This window comes from Glandiceps talaboti, chromosome 4, assembly GCF_964340395.1.
Source record: "Glandiceps talaboti chromosome 4, keGlaTala1.1, whole genome shotgun sequence".
NCBI lineage: Eukaryota > Metazoa > Hemichordata > Enteropneusta > Spengelidae > Glandiceps > Glandiceps talaboti.
In genome coordinates, this window is record NC_135552.1 from 22,897,181 (window position 1) to 22,918,464 (window position 21,284).

A 21,284-nucleotide genomic window follows, 5' to 3' on the forward strand; every position below is an offset into this window, starting at 1 on the left:
AAATTATTTGGACTCCTACTCATCTCACTATGTAAGTAGTGAAGTATCATCGGTGACTGAACTTGATTAGTGTTATCATTCGCAGTGTGCAATGCCGGCGGTCAGGCTAGAATAGTTGTAAGCTAGCAAGCTTTTTCCTGACTCTCCGTTTAACACCCCCCCTCTCTCTCTCTCTCTCTCTCTCTCTCTCTCTCTCTCTCTCTCTCTCTCTCTCTCTCTCTCTCTCTCTCTCTCTCTCTCTCTCTCTCTCTCTCTCTCTCTCTCTCTCTGTCTGTCTAACTGTCGTCTGTCTGTCTGTCTGTCTGTCTCTGTCTGTCTGTCTGTCTGTCTGTCTGTCTCCCGCTCTCTCCCTCTCTCTCCCCCTGTCTGTCTGTCTGTCTGTCTGTCTGTCTGTCTGTCTGTCTGTCTGTCTGTCTGTCTGTCTGTCTGTCTGTCTCTCTCACACACACGCACACACACACACACACACGCCAGTATCGATAACTTTAATCACGCTTTTCACCAAAAATAATTGCCATCGTCAGATTATCAAAAGTGAAACATTTACAGATTACATCGATTTGTTGACGTCATATGAAGTGCCATATGATATGACGTCAATAACGCGATGCAATCTGTAAATCATCACAGAAGTTGATAACGATTGATAACCTGACCAATGTTGTAAACAAATTGCACAAACCGAAACGACAACGAGCACGGAAACAACCAACCAAAACATCGAACAAATTATCAAAAGCAATGAAGGAGAACAAACAGTTAACCATTTTTGTACGTTAGTGTTTTCAGTAAGTAAACGTTTACCTTTACATCAATATAGGGTAGAAATAATAAAGAATATAACGAAGCCAAGACACTTGTATTCATTTGCTGTAACACTTTACTATCTGTTAATTACACTGAACAAAGATCAATAAATAAACAGGAAGTATCAACTTCCATTCTACTAATTAGTAAGCAACTGCCAACTTCATATTTAGTCTGGCAGCTGCTATTGTTGTCAAAGGGTCCGTTCATTGGTCAAAATTTACACGATGAAATTAAGTTCCTCCTAAATCACATTTTCTTCGTCAGCTGGGTTGTCACTGGGTGATTTATCTGCGCAGGCTTGACAGTCACACGCTTCAATCACAGCATACTCAAACCGCTTCTCTTGCAAACCGTCAGCACAGGTGAGTGTAATCTCTTCCGTCTTGGTTCTCAAAGGTTTGCAGCAGGTACATTCTGTAGCCATGTATGGTACCGGTAGTGACGCGATTACAGTCACATTAGAGGCACATCGTCCTGAACAGTATGTCAATGCCACTTTGTTCGGGGAGACACAGTCGTCAACTTTGATGATCTGTTCTTCAGCTGCCATCACACGGCAGTTGTCCGAGCTTGTTTTGACTATAAACAAAGTATTGAAGGGGTGAATGTTAAGGTTACTAAAAAGAATAATTCTTAAGCACAAAAAGGGACATTTACGCTACACACATAATGACGTTGATCACCGAATCATCAATAATATAGATGTGTTGGCAAATGACTGGAATGTCTCTTAAGCTGGACGGACTACAATTTGATTAAAATCTGATAGTGACCAAAGCGTGATTTCTTTATTTACATCTGTTTCCTACGTTTATTGCAGTTTGTTCTGTTTTGTTCTTCTGAGTGAACTCCTTCCTACGGCTAACAGAATACAATACAAATTCAAGTTCAATCCCATGCGTTGAATAACCCATAAAGTACCATGCTCGTCATTCTGATGTATTGATGTATTTGTGATGTTTTGTTATCGATTTGGAAATCTCGCGAGAATGCGTGATCTCGCGTGATTGATTGCGAAACATCGTTTTCAAAATATCACACATAAATAAATAAATATGTCAGAATGATATGTCAAAAATGTACGGGCGCAATACCCCAAAACAGTAACCATACCGGTAGAGCTTGAACTCAGAGCAGAGATAACGATTTTATCGTTATTGTTCTGGTGAATTTGCTCATTTGCAAGATCAATCCAGGAGTTTGGATTTTTCTTTTATTTAGCTATTCATGCGTGCTAGATTTTAACATTTACGTCTATGGTATTGGGTTATATAGAGGAATGAGGCGCTTACTCAAAGAATAACAAAATCGAAAACAAACTACAATAACCGAACGACATAGAGGTAAATAAAGAAATTGAATCACGATTTATATAATCAGTTTGGACGGAATGGGACACTTTCAAAACTGGTGATTGGTGGAATGTTTGCAAACATTACGTAGTGCTGTGAACATTTGAAATTTTAACCAAAATCCGGAATTGCAAGCTAATATCAAGGTAGGGGACACTTATGAATGACTGTTTCGACATGATTTGTGAACAACTGTGCATTTTCTAATCGAGAAAAAGGGTCGGTCAAAAGTATAAAGTGATGACCAATCGCTTTAGTTTGGAGGCACTGCTACACAATTCCATACTCATGAAAATTTCTAGTTTTTTTATGAACAAAAATATTGGACTTGATGATGTTATAGCGTGATATTTCAATAATTATATTACATTCTTCTCCGTGTATGTTTTGTTTTGACAAAACAAAAAGAAAAAGAAAGGTCAATGTCACACGATATGAAAGATAATGGCGTCAAAGGAATCATCTGGCGATTAAAAGAAAATTGTCTTACCACATCGAGGACAACATTCTCCATCATATGTCATCGGGTATTCATTCTCCTAAAGAAAAACAACAAATTGAAAGATGCTGTTGTTCAGTGTGTACACATTATCAAATGAAATGTCTGGCGGCTGATGAAAGAAAAGTGAACACCGAAATTCAGTCATTGAACATTCGATCGAACATAATGTATATTCATACTTTAATTTGAACTGGATTTTCAAAACAACTGACGTCTACAGTGTTCAGCTCTTTGCGTTTTGTACAACCAGTCAAAAATGTTAAACTCCCGATAAAACAAATATATACGAAACACCTCGGTATACTATAGTACGTTGTTTTCTTACATGATAACGGTAATCGTACGTTTGGAAAGACTGCAATAGTGAGAAGAAGACTCAGTACAATATTCACTGACTGAGAGACTAGCTGTGATATGTCCGTTTTTAATGTCATCCCATTCATCACAACACTTTAAAAGTGAATGTTGGGTCGTTTGATTAAACAAACACGTAAAAACACATCAAACATAAATCAGGGATTGCGTAAAAGTGTACACATTCATGCTTTATATGATGATAATAAGTTCTCGCCTTTTTCTACTTTTTTTGTCATTTTAGTCATTATACACTTTTTGCACTGAACCCTTCATTTACTGTGCAGCAATCTCACAAAGAATGCAGATCGAGCCAAATAAGGGATGACCATAGCAATATATAGGAGTAGTGTAAACTGAATTCGAAGGCAAATATAGACTCTGGTCATTCAAATAATTAATTGTTCTGGATATATTTTGACTGACTGACATTTTATAATACACCGTGGGAAAAAAACTGAACTCACTTGCCTTAGAAATTGATACATTTTATGCATACATGGACATTTACTTAGCATTGAACCATGTGTGGAGAAGCAAGTTCTATACTTTTATGACTGTATTTAAGTATTGATTCATTGTAACTAAAGGGAAAACAACTTACTCCACATTCGTAATTGCAGGTAACTTCGTCTGGTATAAATCCCATCTCCGTACAATTCAAGTTAATGCAAACATCTTCTGTTTGTATTTTGTCTCCAATGTCGTAATCCTCACCGTTGTACTTACAGCCTAAGATGAAATTGAAACAATATGTTTACATTTTGTTTGCAGAACTCTCTCTTTTGGGGAATGATAACCATAGCTATTGATAATATTCTGCAACCAACAAACAGGGGTACGACCACTGCGCCAAAGTGCTTAAATCCACTTAAATTCAAACAAACATATTTTCCTGTATTTTAGTTGAATACAGGTTAATTCACTCAAGTACATGTGAATATAGGCTTGGTTAATACAGGCACAGTATTTAAGCGTGTATTTACCGGTATATGCACTTATTTTATACTTTTACCTGCATTCACTGTTAATACTGACAATTGTCCACTCTAATTCAATTTGGAATTTAGCTTTTTCACGCAGTGTAATATATTACACACACACACACACACACACACACACACATACACGAGCATACGCACACATACATACATACACATACACGCATATAAATTTATTTAATGAACCCGTTAATGCTTGTTCATTTTCTTGCGACCATACTTAATGTGGTACATGTCGTTTTATTATTAATACTAATCATGTGTCTTAGTGTATTGTATTATATGCTAGAAATGTGTTGTTTTCTTATATAGGTTCGTCTTGGTGATCGTTTCGTGGAATATCTCCGTCTCGCCAGACTAAAGAATCGTAACTCTCTTATGGCTGTGCCTTATATTACTATCACAGTGTATCAGCTATGTACATTTAAAGAATTTGTAATGTTTCTGGCTATGAAGATCAATTCAGGTTGAAGGAGGACATCATTTTTCCATCTCGGAATTAATAGAATATTTACACCATGCTCTAATATCTAAATACATTTTGAAATTTTACAAAATAGCAGCCACATTTGTAGTGTCCGCCTCGCTCAATAAATGTCAGCTTTCTTTGACCTTGATCTTTAAGATCAATTATCCAAATCTTGCATTCCACAGAAATAAATGATGTCATTTTTTAAAACGATTTATACAGGTAATATAGGAGAAGAGACTTACACCCAAGCTTTAGTAATTTTGGTGCTAATATAACATTTTCCCAACTGTTGGCCATATTTGTAATAAAAACTCGTGACCTACTAATTAAAAAACTGTAGTAAATGACGAGTTCACTTAAGAGGCCTTTCTCTCATATTATTAGGTGTAATCTAAATTGCTTGTGCTCATCTTGAAATGTAGTGAGGACACCTAAACCTGTACCAACTGCAACTAGAGATAATCTTTTCATCAAATAACCAAAGTTATATTGCAATGAAAATCACACACCTTGAAACAAAACGTCGCCTGGCTCGACAAAAATCTCACTCACTTTTTTTGTCTGGCTAGACAAAATATCTATTTAATGATGTAAATCTTCACGTCTGGCTCGACAAAAAATTATTAGTATTTCCACATATTATCGACTGGCAAAACGAGAACTGAATTACAATTTATACATTTTAGTTAATTGACATTTTAGTCTATCCCAATAATATCAAATAACTCGTCAACCCAATCTTTAGCAGGGACTTTAAATGTTGCGATGATCTCCTTCGATAATGGTAAATGGTAGCTCACATAAAGAAAGTGTAAACATATCGGTAAAGATGTTGGTAAGATTTATGTCTAACCAGACGATAAACTATAGGAATGATAATGAATGATTATCGTTGTAACCAGGAATTGCTAAATTACTTATAAAAATATATTGTCTCTGTTAGTTATTGGTAAATGTTATCATTAAGGTAGTGTAGTGTCAAGGGTGAGTTTTCAGCAAAAGCTCTTTTTTAAATTGTCATTATGTTAAACATATTAGTTGTAACTGAATTATCATTTTTTGATCTATATTTAGTGAAAATTACAAATAAAAATAATTAGATATTGTACATGTTAATGAATAATTTTTCGAGCACAATCGAGAAATGTACTACTTGTGTTTGGAGAATAAAGAGTTCGAAGCATTGATGCATAATAAAGATGGCATAAATTTCTTTCTCTTTTTTTCATACGCCTATAACCTGGTATACGAGAGTTATAATTCATGTTAAGAGAATCTATATGTTACTTTGCCGCTTCGACTAAATTTAATTCTTTTGCATATATAATACAAGGCATAACAATATTTCACCTCTCTGTATTGCTGGTGTTGGCTTAATGGTTGTTGTGACGACTGTTACTTGCTCTGTTCCAGCTAAAGTTGTACTCTTCAATATTGTTGTTTCTTCAGATGCAGAACTGGACACCTCTGTCGTTTCACTTGCTGTGGCTTCTGGAGTTGATGTAGTCTTTGTAGTGGTAGTAATACGGGTGGTAGTGACTTAAGACAGAAAAGAGTTAATACATTTTTAAACGATGTTATTTTGCGCCTTTGACAGTAATGCGACGCTGTAGTGGCTTCTCCTACAAATGACAACGTTGTCGAAATAATACGCACGGCTTACCAATATCTCACTCTTATTGACCCTTCATTACTTTTCACTTAACACCAAGTAATTGAAAGCTATGGTTTATTTCCAAGAAAGCTATACTCTATACTCTCATCATTTGCATAAGGTTGACCATTCCATGAAATGGGCAAAGTTACATCGCACATTTCATGAATTGGGCAGTTTCACGGATTGGGTGTAACATATATAGTTCATTACCTGGCCCTGTGGTGGTCATTTCAGTGACAGTTGTTTCCGTACTGGAACTACTTGACCCAATCGTGGTTTTTTCTGCTACAGTGGTAATAGTTGTGCTGATTCCAGATATCGATGTCGTAGTACTTACAGAAGACACTGTTGTGCTAGCTGGTGACTCTGATGATCCTGTGTAGTGTGATAGAATTTGACACTAATATTTATGTTCAAACCAATATTTGCATACGGACCTGATACATTAGCGTACAAATAAAGACTTCGTCGTATCAGTAGTTAATACCAGGACTTTGTCTGGCGTAACAAATTTTAAACCAGTTTCCATTGATTGACATACCTACATCTATATCATTAATTAAACAACTGGCTCTTTAGTTAACATGCTTAACACAATTATTACCTACTACGACATCCACAATGAATTGTGAATGAATAAGAATTTATCTCAAGATATAGGCTAAATACCAAAGATTATTAATAATCCAAATGACTGATTAAGACTATCATCTATATCAATAAGATGTTAGCGAAGTGCGCTTTGCTATGTTTGCTATGTAATGGATGTTCTAAAAATATTTGCAATTTATGATATAGCCTACTTACTGAGTATCATTAATAATAAAAGTTATTCATCAGTGATAACACATACATTAACAGATTTCAAATGCAACATACACCTTGTTATTATCAATGTACATTCGAGATTATATGGATTTATAAACATCTTTATTTGCGTGTAACGTATATATATATATATATATATATATATATATATATATATATATATATATATATATATATATATATATATATATATATATATATATATATATAATTAAAATTGTTATTTGGACAAGTAGATAATTATATATTTGTGTATAACATTATCACACTGTCAACTCCATTATTTATAAACAATGTACAGGTTTTATTTTTCGAAACTAGCTTCCCCTTAAATCTTCCTCTTAAATAGAAAAGTAGAAGGCAAGGCAACACCAAACACCTAACAGTGTATTAGCCTAGTGTCCATTTTTTGCTGGTTACTAAACTTTGTATTGCACTCCAAATCATGTCATATCAAACTAGCTCAATTAGTTTAAATGTATATCTCAACTTCTGAGTATGGTAAAAATTAAGAAAAAAGACTTTATTATTTTTGGTTTGCATCGATGCGAAATGTTCTGCAGGACTTTGTTAAAGCTAAGTCTTTAATAAGCATTTGAAAGGGTCAGTGTGCCATGAGGACCTTTCGCTGTTTGCTTATAATTCTTCACTTTTAAACATTAGCATTTTGTACAAATTTTGATCTCCCCAGTTGTAGGGTTAACCACAGTAGTTGATGTTTTCAAATAAAACGCAAACATAAAATGTGGATATTTCTACGACAGTAATTCAAAGCAACAACCCTCAGTAATGTTAAGATTTCTTTGATTGATAATCACGCGTAAAATATAGATATGTAGTGGTATTATTCTAGGTGGCAATATGGTATTTTAGTTATATTAGCTAAAGGTTACTCATCCTTACCTTCTTCTTTGGTCGTCATTTCAGTCGATGTCTCAGTGGGCTCTAAAGAAGACAAGTAGGACAAATTGCATTAACAGGTATACTAGTATGTAGAATAAGCCATAAGGAAAGTTAATCAAACTCGTATATCTTAGTTTGTCCTCAAACAGTACATTTGTATCACTGCCATCGACAACTCAATGCCCAATCGAGTGTTTTGTTGTGCTTACTATAATATTTAGTGAAATGACTGTCTGCTACTGGTGGACATTTATCACAAAGATGAGGGTATTTCGAATGATTTAGTTTGGGGATGTGTTAGTGCCATAACGATAGCGCAGCTTATCAGATTCAGCTATGTTGGAAAAAACATTCAAGATTGGTGTACGCAAAGAACTCTATCATGGTTTAATTTTCTGCTGGATAACGCCAGGATATAACCGTTTAAGGGCTATCTAAGATAGATGAGTTTAATAACTTCCACAATATTTTCTTTTCATGCAATGCCATCTAAAACTTTGTAATATACTTGCTATGATAATCCTTTTTTATCCCAGTTTTGCAGTATTGCATTTCGCATCATTGTTTATCATTGTTATTTTGGCATTGTCAGTCTGTTCCTCATAAGTGCATATGCATATTTTCAATTTCATGTTACTACCTGACATTTTGGTCGTGACTGTTCTTTCAGTACTGGTTTTACTTGAACCAGTTGTTGTCTCTTCTGCTTTAGTAGTAACAGTTGTAGTGGTTATTCCAGATGTAGATGTCGTAGTACTAACAGAAGACACTGTTGTGGTAGCTGGTGACTCTGATGGCCCTGAGCGGTGTGATAAAAATGATACTATCATTGATACTTATAAGTTCAAATCATTATTTGCATACTGACCACATAAATTCGCTGTGTACTTACAAATAAAGAGACTCACATTAGAAGTTAATACCACGACATTGTCTTGCATAGCAAATTTTCGACCAATGTCTATTGTATTCTGAATGTAAAATATTTTGCTGTCTTGAAATTAATTCCGTTGACCACATTTAGTTTACATTTAGGTTACTTTGCCCAGTTCATGAAATACTCAATCGTGTTACCCAGGTTATGAAGTAGGTATGGTAAGATATGCCCAGTACATGAAATGAGCATCTTTTAGAGGACACACACAAAAAAGATTAAGAATCAAACATTTTTATTATCATGTATTTACAAACTCATCACTTCACAATCCTTATTTCATTATAATTCAGTGTGTTTTTAATACAGTTCGATAATCAACACCCCAGTTCAAAACTCTTGCCCAAAAAATTTAATTTCGCCATTTTAGATCGTAATCTATACTCTCAATTGCATAAGATAAACCATTGCATGAACTGGGCAAAGTTACATTGCACATTTCATGAATTGAGCAGTTTCACGGATTGGGTGTAACATATATATATATATATATATATATATATATATATATATATATATATATATATATATATATATATATATATATATATATATATATATATATATATATATATATATATATATATTTATATATAATCCCATGAAATCAATGTTACTTTGATTCCGCAGACTAATACAAATGAGAGCTGGTAGGTGAGATTTTGTAGTTCGTGGAATCATACGAGGAGCATTATGACATAAAACTAACATTGATTTGATGGAATTATATATTTATCACATAACTAAGTATTTCCCCGTATTTTTCTTAAATTTTAAATCGTATTTTACGAATACTGTATCATTTTATCGCACTATATTCTTGATCGCGTATTAAAAAATGGCGTCCGATGGCTATGCAAATTACATAATCGTGTGACCTGTCGCGAGGTCAAGCTTACCATATACATGGTATCGGTCGCTGTCACTGATAGTGTTCTGTGGTTTCTCAACAAAAATGATCGGTTATAACCTTGCGATGTACATGTAATATCGAATTTAGTTGAAAAAGTAAGTAGAATTTGTCTGAATACGACTTTTGTGCCGTCATTTCAATTATATTTTCTCGGGTTGTGTAAGTTCGGAGATCAGAGCTCGATGGAAAATCGGAAGTAAGCTTGCCGGCTGCTAGTGCTACATCGACAAATCTACTTGATTTTTAAATAAAATAAAATTAATCAAATAATAATAAAAGTACCTCTATGTATGAAACTCGGGCCATCTAAGGATACATGTAACGTAATGTATGCATTTACATTTTGAAAGCACGTAATTATTACGATGAACTTGATCATAGCGTAGGATTAGCACGAATATTCGAACAGTATGGAGAAAAAATATTTTGGTAGAACAGGGGTGATATGCTCTGAAATCACCCCCTGTTTGACGTCACACAGTAGAAAATATGCACGTATTTATGTGATAAATATACATATAAATGTATAAACTAACCACTAGAGGTTGTTGTGGTAGTCTCTTTCACTGTGGTTGTGGTAGTTGCTTCTCCAGTTGTACTGCTCGGTTTGTTCTCAGTTATGGTAGTTGTCTCTGTTGTTGCAACTGTAGTTACTGTGGAAATCATTACATTCACATATTATATATGGCGAAATGTATATTATGACATAGTTGGATATAACATTGTCACACTGTCAACCCCCAATATTAGATTGAATGAATTTCTCACCTTTTCAGTATGGCTCAATTTAAGAAAAAGACGTTATTATTTTGGTTTGCATCTATGCTAATTGTTTGCAGAATTTCTTGTAGCCAAGTCTTTAATAAGCATTTGAAAGGGTTAGTGTGTCTGAAAGACCTCTCGCTATTTGCTTATAATTCTTCACTAAGTCTTTTAAACATCATCATTTGTTTCTGTCCAAATTCTGATCTCAAAAAGGACTAACATGCGTGTTGAAGAATAACTAGCCGCAAAAACGTCATTAATCTAACTCAGAGTCAAAAATAGCCTTGTTAAATATATATATATTGTTTCATTGTGTTATATTTAAAATAAATGGCATATTTCTGAGAACAGCGAGTGATATTGTCCGGTAAATCAATGTTTTCGTCCGTGATGTGACCCAAAATTATCCTGGAGAGAAGAATGTTAGGGTCATAAGGGCTTAGTGCCAACACGATATTTTATCCTTTTTCTCAAAGGAACGTTTTCATATGTAAACATACTTGCATCAATCACTTCATAGACCCGAAAATGGATGGCATCATATTTCTCACCTATCTTTGAACATTCATCTATGCCAACGTCGGATAATCCCATTGACATATTCCTATCGTTCTGCTGTGGCAATATTCTGATGAAGTTTACATCAGGTATATTACCGAGCATGACTGTGGCGTTCATCTCACCAATGCTCTTTCCTGAGAAGAGGTTCTGCACAGAAAATGAAGCAAGAGAAACAATTCAAAATGATACATATTACTTAGAAAAAATAACAATATTAATAGCCTTAAACTGATACCATGTTGTAATATTTACAGTAAGAAAATTATGACATTTACCTCCGGTTTTATATTCGATTCTATTTCTTCGGATGTGAGTTGGCTTGGGGACTCGGGTCTATCATTGGCGCTAATCTTCTCTGGGTTTTTGAGCAGATCAAATGTCAAATCATCCTCTGATACTGCAATGGCATACACTTTTACGTTGAGTAGACTAACAGTAAGTCTAGCTGGTACAACTGAAGAATCAAATCCGACTTGGAACCAAGACTCTGATACATCTGACTTTGGGATCCACATGTTGTTATTTGCAAATAGATTGTCAGGTTCTCCATCAGACGCAGTATATACCAGGTCTTGTACAGGTGCAAATTCGTCTTCATCAGTCATGGTTGAATCCTCTGAGCAGACAGCTGTAAAGAATTGTTACAGAAGGGATGTTTAAAATATCGATCTCATATCCACTGAAATATGACCTACAGACGTTGGCATCAATCAAATAAGAGTATTTACATGGAATCAATAGGCACACCATCAATAGCAATAGCTATTAGTAGTACTCACATTAAAGATATTCATTATAGTGGAACACTTCTACTCCCCATTAGTTTCGATATCATGTAATAGTTCTCGTTCATGCAAATCGGGCACAAACCAACGCTACTACTGTATAGGTTGGAAAGGTCAGAGCCGATCCACCATCAAAACACAAATCAGTTTATACTCATAGACATCATGGACAATTCGATTGATATGACTTTATGCACATTACAGCATCAACACATCCTCTCAGGATGTTGACAAAAGAACAGAACAACACCATTGATGACCGACTATTTCATGAACTCTTCATGGATTTGATTAGATGGTTCAAGTTGAATTCGTACATTTACCTTCAGTAACAGGCACCTTCTCAGTCACGGTTGAAACAAATGTGCTGGAAATAGGTCCTTCAGTGGTTGGCTGACTCGTTTTGGTAGAGATTGAAGTTGTTTTCTCCCCGGTTGTAGGGCTAACCACAGTGGATGTTGTCCGTTCCACTGTGCTTTCACCTTCCAAATAAAAAGTAAACATGAAATTTGGACGTTTGTACGACAGTGGTTTTGAGCAACAACCCTCAGTAATGTTGTTAAGATTTCTTTAATTAATAATCACGCGTAAAAACATAACTTACCTTCTTTTTGGGTCGTCATTTCAGTCGATGTCTCAGTGGGCTCTAAAGGAGACAAGTGGGACAAATTACATTAAGAGGTATACTAGTATGTACAATAAGCCGGACGGGAAGTTAATCAAACTCGTATATCTTAGTTTGTCCTCAAACAGTAAATTTGTATGACTGTCATCGACAACTCAATGCCAAATCGAGTGTTTTGTTGTGCTTACTATAATATATAGTGAAAGGACTGTCTCCTACTGGTAGACATTTATCACAAAGATGAGGGTATTTCGAATGATTTAGTTTGGGGATGAGTTTGTGCCGTAACGATAGCGCAGCTTATCAGATTCAGCTATGTTGCAAAAAAACATTCAAGATTGGTGTACGCAAACAACTCTATCATGGTTTAATTTACTGCTGGATAACACCAGGATATAACCGTTTAAGGGCTCTCTAAGATAGACGAGTTTAATAACTTCCACAATATTTTCTTTTCATGCAATGCCATCTAAAACTTTGTAATATACTTGCTATGATAATCCTTTTTTATACCAGTTTTGCAGTATTGCATTTCGCACCATTGTTATCGCCAATTTTGGCATTGTCAGTCTGTTCCTCATAAGTGCATATACATATTTTCAATTTCAAGTTACTACCTGACATTTTGGTCGTGACTGTTCTTTCAGTACTGGTTTTACTTGAACCAGTAGTTGTCTCTTCTGCTTCAGTAGTAACAGTTGTAGTGGTTTTTCCAGATGTAGATGTCGTAGTACTAACAGAAGACACTGTTGTGGTAGCTGGTGACTCTGATGGCCCTGAGCGTTGTGATAAAAAAGATACTATCATTGATACCTATAAGTTCAAATCATTATTTGCATAGTGACCACATAAATTCGCTGTGTACTTACAAATAAAGAGAATCACATTAGAAGTTAATACCACGACATTGTCTTGCATAGCAAATTTTCGACCAATGTCTATTGTATTCTGAATGTAAAATATTGTGCTGTCTTGAAATTAATTCCGTTGACCACATTTAGTGCTTATAAGAGAAGGCTTTCATATGACAAGGTTTTCAATCCTGTCTCTATAATATATCCCAATCTGTGTAATTGCCCAATTCATGAAATGAGAAGGTAACCTTGCCCAGTTCATGAAATACTCAATCGTGTTGCCCAGGTTATGAAGTAGGTATGGTAAGATATGCCCAGTACATGAAATTAGCATCTTTTATAGGACACACACAAAATAGCTTATGAATCAAACATTTTTATTATCATGTATTTACAAACTCATCACTTCACAATCCTTATTTTATTACAATTCAGTGTATCTTGTGTTTTTAATACAGTTCGATAATCAACACCCAAGGTCAAAACTCTTGCCCCCAAAATTTAATTTCGCCATTTTAGATCCTAATCTATACTCTCAATTGCATAGGGTAAACCATTTCATGAACTGGGGAAAGTTACATTGCACATTTCATGAATTGAGCAGTTTCACGGATTGGTTGTAATACACACACACACACACACACACACACACACACACACACACACACACATATATATATATATATATATATATATATATATATATATATATATATATATATATATATATATATATAATGTTTATACTAACCACTAGAGGTTGTTGTGGTAGTCTCTTTCACTGTGGTTGTGGTAGTTGCTTCTCCAGTTGTACTGCTCGGTTTGTTCTCAGTTATGGTAGTTGTCTCTGTTGTTGCAACTGTAGTTACTGTGGAAATCATTACATTCACATATTATATATGGCGAAATGAATATAATGACATAGTTGGATATAACATTGTCACACTGTCAACCCGCAATATTAGATTAAATGAATTTCCCACCTTTTCAGTATGGCTCAATTTAAGAAAAAAAACGTTATTATTTTGGTTTGCATCTATGCTAAATGTTTGCAAAATTTCTTGTAGCCAAGTCTTTAATAAGCATTTGAAAGGGTTAGTGTGTCTGGAAGACCTCTCGCTGTTTGCTTATAATTCTTCACTAAGTCTTTTAAACATCATCATCATTTGTTTCTGTCCAAATTCTGATCTCAAAAAGGACTAACATGCGTGTTGAAGAATAACTAGCCGCAAAAACGTCATTAATCTAACTCGGAGTCAAAAATAGCCTTGTTAAATATATATATATTGTTTCATTGTGTTATACCGAAAATAAATGGCATATTTCTGAGAATAGCGGGAGATATTGTCCGGTAAATCAATGTTTTCGTCCGTGATGTGACCCAAAATTATCCTGGAGAGAAGAACGTTAGGGTCATAAGGGCTTAGTGCCAACACTATATTTTATTCGTTTTCTCAAAGGAACGTTTTCATATGTAAACATACTTGCATCAATCACTTCATAGACCCGGAAATGGATGACATAAAATTTCTTACCTATCTTTGAACATTCATCTATGCCAACGTCGGATAATCCCATTGGCATATTCCCATCGTTCTGCTGTGGCAATATTCTGATGAATTTTACATCAACAGCCATATTACCGAGCATTACTGTGGAGTTCATCTGACCAATGCTCTTTCCTGAGAAGAGGTTCTGCACAAAAAATGAAGCAGAGAAACAATTCAAAATGATACATATTACTGAGAAATAATAACAATATTAATAGCCTTAAACTAATACCATGTTGTAATATTTACAGGAAGAAAATTATGACATTTACCTCCGGTTTTATATTCGATTCTATTTCTTCGGATGTGAGTGGGCTTGGGGACTCGGGTCTATCATTGGCGTTAATCTTCTCTGGGTTTGTGAGCAGATCAAATGTAACATCATCCTCTGATACTGCAATAGCATACTTTGGTACGTTGAATAGACTAACAGTAAGTCTAGCTGGTACAACTGAAGATTTCAATCCGACTTGGAACCAAGACTGTGATCCATCTGACTTTGGGATCCACATGTTGTTATTTGCAAATAGATTGTCAGGTTCTCCATCAGACGCAGTGAATACCAGGTCTAGTACAGGTGCATATTCGTCTTCATCAGTCATAGTTGAATCCTCTGAGCAGACAGCTGTAAAGAATTGTTACAGAAGGGATGTTTAAAATATCGATCTCATATCCACTGAAATATGACCTACAGACGTTGGCATCAATCAAATAAGAGTATTTACATGGAATCAATAGGCACACCATCAATAGCAAAAGCTATTAGTAGTACTCACATTAAAGATATTCATTATAGTGGAACACTTCTACTCCCCATTAGTTTCGATATCATGGTGATATTTCTCGTTCATGCAAATCGGGCACAAACCAAAGCTACTACTGTATAGGTTGGAAAGGTCAGAGCCGATCCACCATCAAAACACAAATCAGTTTATACTCATAGGCACCATGGACAATTCTCTTGATATGACTTTATGTACATTACAGCATCAACACATCCTCTCAGGATGTTGACAAAAGAACAGAACAACACCATTGATGACCGACTATTTCATGAACTCTTCATGGATTTGATTAGATTGTTCAAGTTGAATTCGTGCATTTACCTTCAGTAACAGGCACCTTCTCAGTCACGGTTGAAACAAATGTGCTAGAAATAGGTCCTTCAGTGGTTGGCTGACTCGTTTTGGTAGAGATTGAAGTTGTTGTCTCCCCGGTTGTAGGGCTAACCACAGTGGATGTTGTCCGTTCCACTGTGCTTTCACCTTCCAAATAAAAAGTAAACATGAAATTTGGACGTTTGTACGACAGTGGTTTTGAGCAACAACCCTCAGTAATGTTGTTAAGATTTCTTTAATTAATAATCACGCGTAAAAACATAACTTACCTTCTTTTTGGGTCGTCATTTCAGTCGATGTCTCAGTGGGCTCTAAAGGAGACAAGTGGGACAAATTACATTAACAGGTATACTAGTATGTACAATAAGCCAGACGGGAAGTTAATCAAACTCGTATATCTTAGTTTGTCCTCAAACAGTAAATTTGTATGACTGTCATCGACAACTCAATGCCAAATCGAGTGTTTTGTTGTTATTACTATAATATTTAGTGAAAGGACTGTCTCCTACTGGTAGACATTTATCACAAAGATGAGGGTATTTCGAATGATTTAGTTTGGGGATGAGTTTGTGCCGTAACGATAGCGCAGCTTATCAGATTCAGCTATGTTGCAAAAAAACATTCAAGATTGGTGTACGCAAAGAACTCTATCATAGTTTAATTTACTGCTGGATAACACCAGGATATAACCGTTTAAGGGCTCTCTAAGATAGACGAGTTTAATAACTTCCACAATATTTTCTTTTCATGCAATGCCATCTAAAACTTTGTAATATACTTGCTATGATAATCCTTTTTTATACCAGTTTTGCAGTATTGCATTTCGCACCATTGTTATCGCCAATTTTGGCATTGTCAGTCTGTTCCTCATAAGTGCATATACATATTTTCAATTTCAAGTTACTACCTGACATTTTGGTCGTGACTGTTCTTTCAGTACTGGTTTTACTTGAACCAGTAGTTGTCTCTTCTGCTTCAGTAGTAACAGTTGTAGTGGTTTTTCCAGATGTAGATGTCGTAGTACTAACAGAAGACACTGTTGTGGTAGCTGGTGACTCTGATGGCCCTGAGCGTTGTGATAAAAAAGATACTATCATTGATACCTATAAGTTCAAATCATTATTTGCATAGTGACCACATAAATTCGCTGTGTACTTACAAATAAAGAGAATCACATTAGAAGTTAATACCACGACATTGTCTTGCATAGCAAATTTTCGACCAATGTCTATTGCATTCTGAATGTAAAATATTGTGCTGTCTTGAAATTAATTCCGTTGACCACATTTAGTGTTTATAAGAGAAGGCTTTCATATGACAAGGTTTTCAATCCTGTCTCTATAATATATCCCAATCTGTGTAATTGCCCAATTCATGAAATGAGAAGGTAACTTTGCCCAGTTCATGAAATACTCAATCGTGTTGCCCAGGTTATGAAGTAGGTATGGTAAGATATGCCCAGTACATGAAATGAGCACCTTTTATAGGACACACACAAAATAGCTTATGAATCAAACATTTTTATTATCATGTATTTACAAACTCATCACTTCACAATCCTTATTTTATTACAATTCAGTGTATCTTGTGTTTTTAATACAGTTCGATAATCAACACCCAAGGTCAAAACTCTTGCCCCCAAAATTTAATTTCGCCATTTTAGATCCTAATCTATACTCTCAATTGCATAGGGTAAACCATTTCATGAACTGGGGAAAGTTACATTGCACATTTCATGAATTGAGCAGTTTCACGGATTGGTTGTAATACACACACACACACACACACACACACACACACACACATATATATATATATATATATATATATATATATATATATATATATATATATATATATATATATATATATATATAATGTTTATACTAACCACTAGAGGTTGTTGTGGTAGTCTCTTTCACTGTGGTTGTGGTAGTTGCTTCTCCAGTTGTACTGCTCGGTTTGTTCTCAGTTATGGTAGTTGTCTCTGTTGTTGCAACTGTAGTTACTGTGGAAATCATTACATTCACATATTATATATGGCGAAATGAATATAATGACATAGTTGGATATAACATTGTCACACTGTCAACCCGCAATATTAGATTAAATGAATTTCCCACCTTTTCAGTATGGCTCAATTTAAGAAAAAAACGTTATTATTTTGGTTTGCATCTATGCTAAATGTTTGCAAAATTTCTTGTAGCCAAGTCTTTAATAAGCATTTGAAAGGGTTAGTGTGTCTGGAAGATCTCTCGCTGTTTGCTTATAATTCTTCACTAAGTCTTTTAAACATCATCATTTGTTTCTGTCCAAATTCTGATCTCAAAAAGGACTAACATGCGTGTTGAAGAATAACTAGCCGCAAAAACGTCATTAATCTAACTCGGAGTCAAAAATAGCCTTGTTAAATATATATATATTGTTTCATTGTGTTATACTGAAAATAAATGGCATATTTCTGAGAACAGCGGGAGATATTGTCCGGTAAATCAATGTTTTCGTCCGTGATGTGACCCAAAATTATCCTGGAGAGAAGAACGTTAGGGTCATAAGGGCTTAGTGCCAACACTATATTTTATTCGTTTTCTCAAAGGAACGTTTTCATATGTAAACATACTTGCATCAATCACTTCATAGACCCGGAAATGGATGACATAAAATTTCTTACCTATCTTTGAACATTCATCTATGCCAACGTCGGATAATCCCATTGGCATATTCCCATCGTTCTGCTGTGGCAATATTCTGATGAATTTTACATCAACAGCCATATTACCGAGCATTACTGTGGAGTTCATCTGACCAATGCTCTTTCCTGAGAAGAGGTTCTGCACAAAAAATGAAGCAGAGAAACAATTCAAAATGATACATATTACTGAGAAATAATAACAATATTAATAGCCTTAAACTAATACCATGTTGTAATATTTACAGGAAGAAAATTATGACATTTACCTCCGGTTTTATATTCGATTCTATTTCTTCGGATGTGAGTGGGCTTGGGGACTCGGGTCTATCATTGGCGTTAATCTTCTCTGGGTTTGTGAGCAGATCAAATGTAACATCATCCTCTGATACTGCAATAGCATACTTTGGTACGTTGAATAGACTAACAGTAAGTCTAGCTGGTACAACTGAAGATTTCAATCCGACTTGGAACCAAGACTGTGATCCATCTGACTTTGGGATCCACATGTTGTTATTTGCAAATAGATTGTCAGGTTCTCCATCAGACGCAGTGAATACCAGGTCTAGTACAGGTGCATATTCGTCTTCATCAGTCATAGTTGAATCCTCTGAGCAGACAGCTGTAAAGAATTGTTACAGAAGGGATGTTTAAAATATCGATCTCATATCCACTGAAATATGACCTACAGACGTTGGCATCAATCAAATAAGAGTATTTACATGGAATCAATAGGCACACCATCAATAGCAAAAGCTATTAGTAGTACTCACATTAAAGATATTCATTATAGTGGAACACTTCTACTCCCCATTAGTTTCGATATCATGGTGATATTTCTCGTTCATGCAAATCGGGCACAAACCAAAGCTACTACTGTATAGGTTGGAAAGGTCAGAGCCGATCCACCATCAAAACACAAATCAGTTTATACTCATAGGCACCATGGACAATTCTCTTGATATGACTTTATGTACATTACAGCATCAACACATCCTCTCAGGATGTTGACAAAAGAACAGAACAACACCATTGATGACCGACTATTTCATGAACTCTTCATGGATTTGATTAGATTGTTCAAGTTGAATTCGTGCATTTACCTTCAGTAACAGGCACCTTCTCAGTCACGGTTGAAACAAATGTGCTAGAAATAGGTCCTTCAGTGGTTGGCTGACTCGTTTTGGTAGAGATTGAAGTTGTTGTCTCCCCGGTTGTAGGGCTAACCACAGTGGATGTTGTCCGTTCCACTGTGCTTTCACCTTCCAAATAAAAAGTAAACATGAAATTTGGACGTTTGTACGACAGTGGTTTTGAGCAACAACCCTCAGTAATGTTGTTAAGATTTCTTTAATTAATAATCACGCGTAAAAACATAACTTACCTTCTTTTTGGGTCGTCATTTCAGTCGATGTCTCAGTGGGCTCTAAAGGAGACAAGTGGGACAAATTACATTAACAGGTATACTAGTATGTACAATAAGCCAGACGGGAAGTTAATCAAACTCGTATATCTTAGTTTGTCCTCAAACAGTAAATTTGTATGACTGTCATCGACAACTCAATGCCAAATCGAGTGTTTTGTTGTTATTACTATAATATTTAGTGAAAGGACTGTCTCCTACTGGTAGACATTTATCACAAAGATGAGGGTATTTCGAATGATTTAGTTTGGGGATGAGTTTGTGCCGTAACGATAGCGCAGCTTATCAGATTCAGCTATGTTGCAAAAAAACATTCAAGATTGGTGTACGCAAAGAACTCTATCATAGTTTAATTTACTGCTGGATAACACCAGGATATAACCGTTTAAGGGCTCTCTAAGATAGACGAGTTTAATAACTTCCACAATATTTTCTTTTCATGCAATGCCATCTAAAACTTTGTAATATACTTGCTATGATAATCCTTTTTTATACCAGTTTTGCAGTATTGCATTTCGCACCATTGTTATCGCCAATTTTGGCATTGTCAGTCTGTTCCTCATAAGTGCATATACATATTTTCAATTTCAAGTTACTACCTGACATTTTGGTCGTGACTGTTCTTTCAGTACTGGTTTTACTTGAACCAGTAGTTGTCTCTTCTGCTTCAGTAGTAACAGTTGTAGTGGTTTTTCCAGATGTAGATGTCGTAGTACTAACAGAAGACACTGTTGTGGTAGCTGGTGACTCTGATGGCCCTGAGCGTTGTGATAAAAAAGATACTATCATTGATACCTATAAGTTCAAATCATTATTTGCATAGTGACCACATAAATTCGCTGTGTACTTACAAATAAAGAGAATCACATTAGAAGTTAATACCACGACATTGTCTTGCATAGCAAATTTTCGACCAATGTCTATTGCATTCTGAATGTAAAATATTGTGCTGTCTTGAAATTAATTCCGTTGACCACATTTAGTGTTTATAAGAGAAGGCTTTCATATGACAAGGTTTTCAATCCTGTCTCTATAATATATCCCAATCTGTGTAATTGCCCAATTCATGAAATGAGAAGGTAACTTTGCCCAGTTCATGAAATACTCAATCGTGTTGCCCAGGTTATGAAGTAGGTATGGTAAGATATGCCCAGTACATGAAATGAGCACCTTTTATAGGACACACAC

The 21,284-nt window shown here is 35.3% G+C and overlaps 1 protein-coding gene across 1 annotated transcript; it reads right to left on the minus strand.

The window, feature by feature from the left end:
* Positions 1–863: 863 nt before the first annotated feature.
* Positions 864–7,920, minus strand: LOC144434020 (uncharacterized). Its single transcript, XM_078122462.1, has 6 exons — positions 7,880–7,920; positions 6,359–6,523; positions 5,842–6,030; positions 3,623–3,750; positions 2,653–2,701; positions 864–1,389 (listed from the first exon to the last, which is right to left on the minus strand). Exons 1-6 carry the CDS (start codon positions 7,896–7,898, stop codon positions 1,052–1,054), a joined length of 888 nt encoding a protein of 295 aa, XP_077978588.1. The 5' UTR covers positions 7,899–7,920; the 3' UTR covers positions 864–1,051.
* Positions 7,921–21,284: the final 13,364 nt, after the last annotated feature.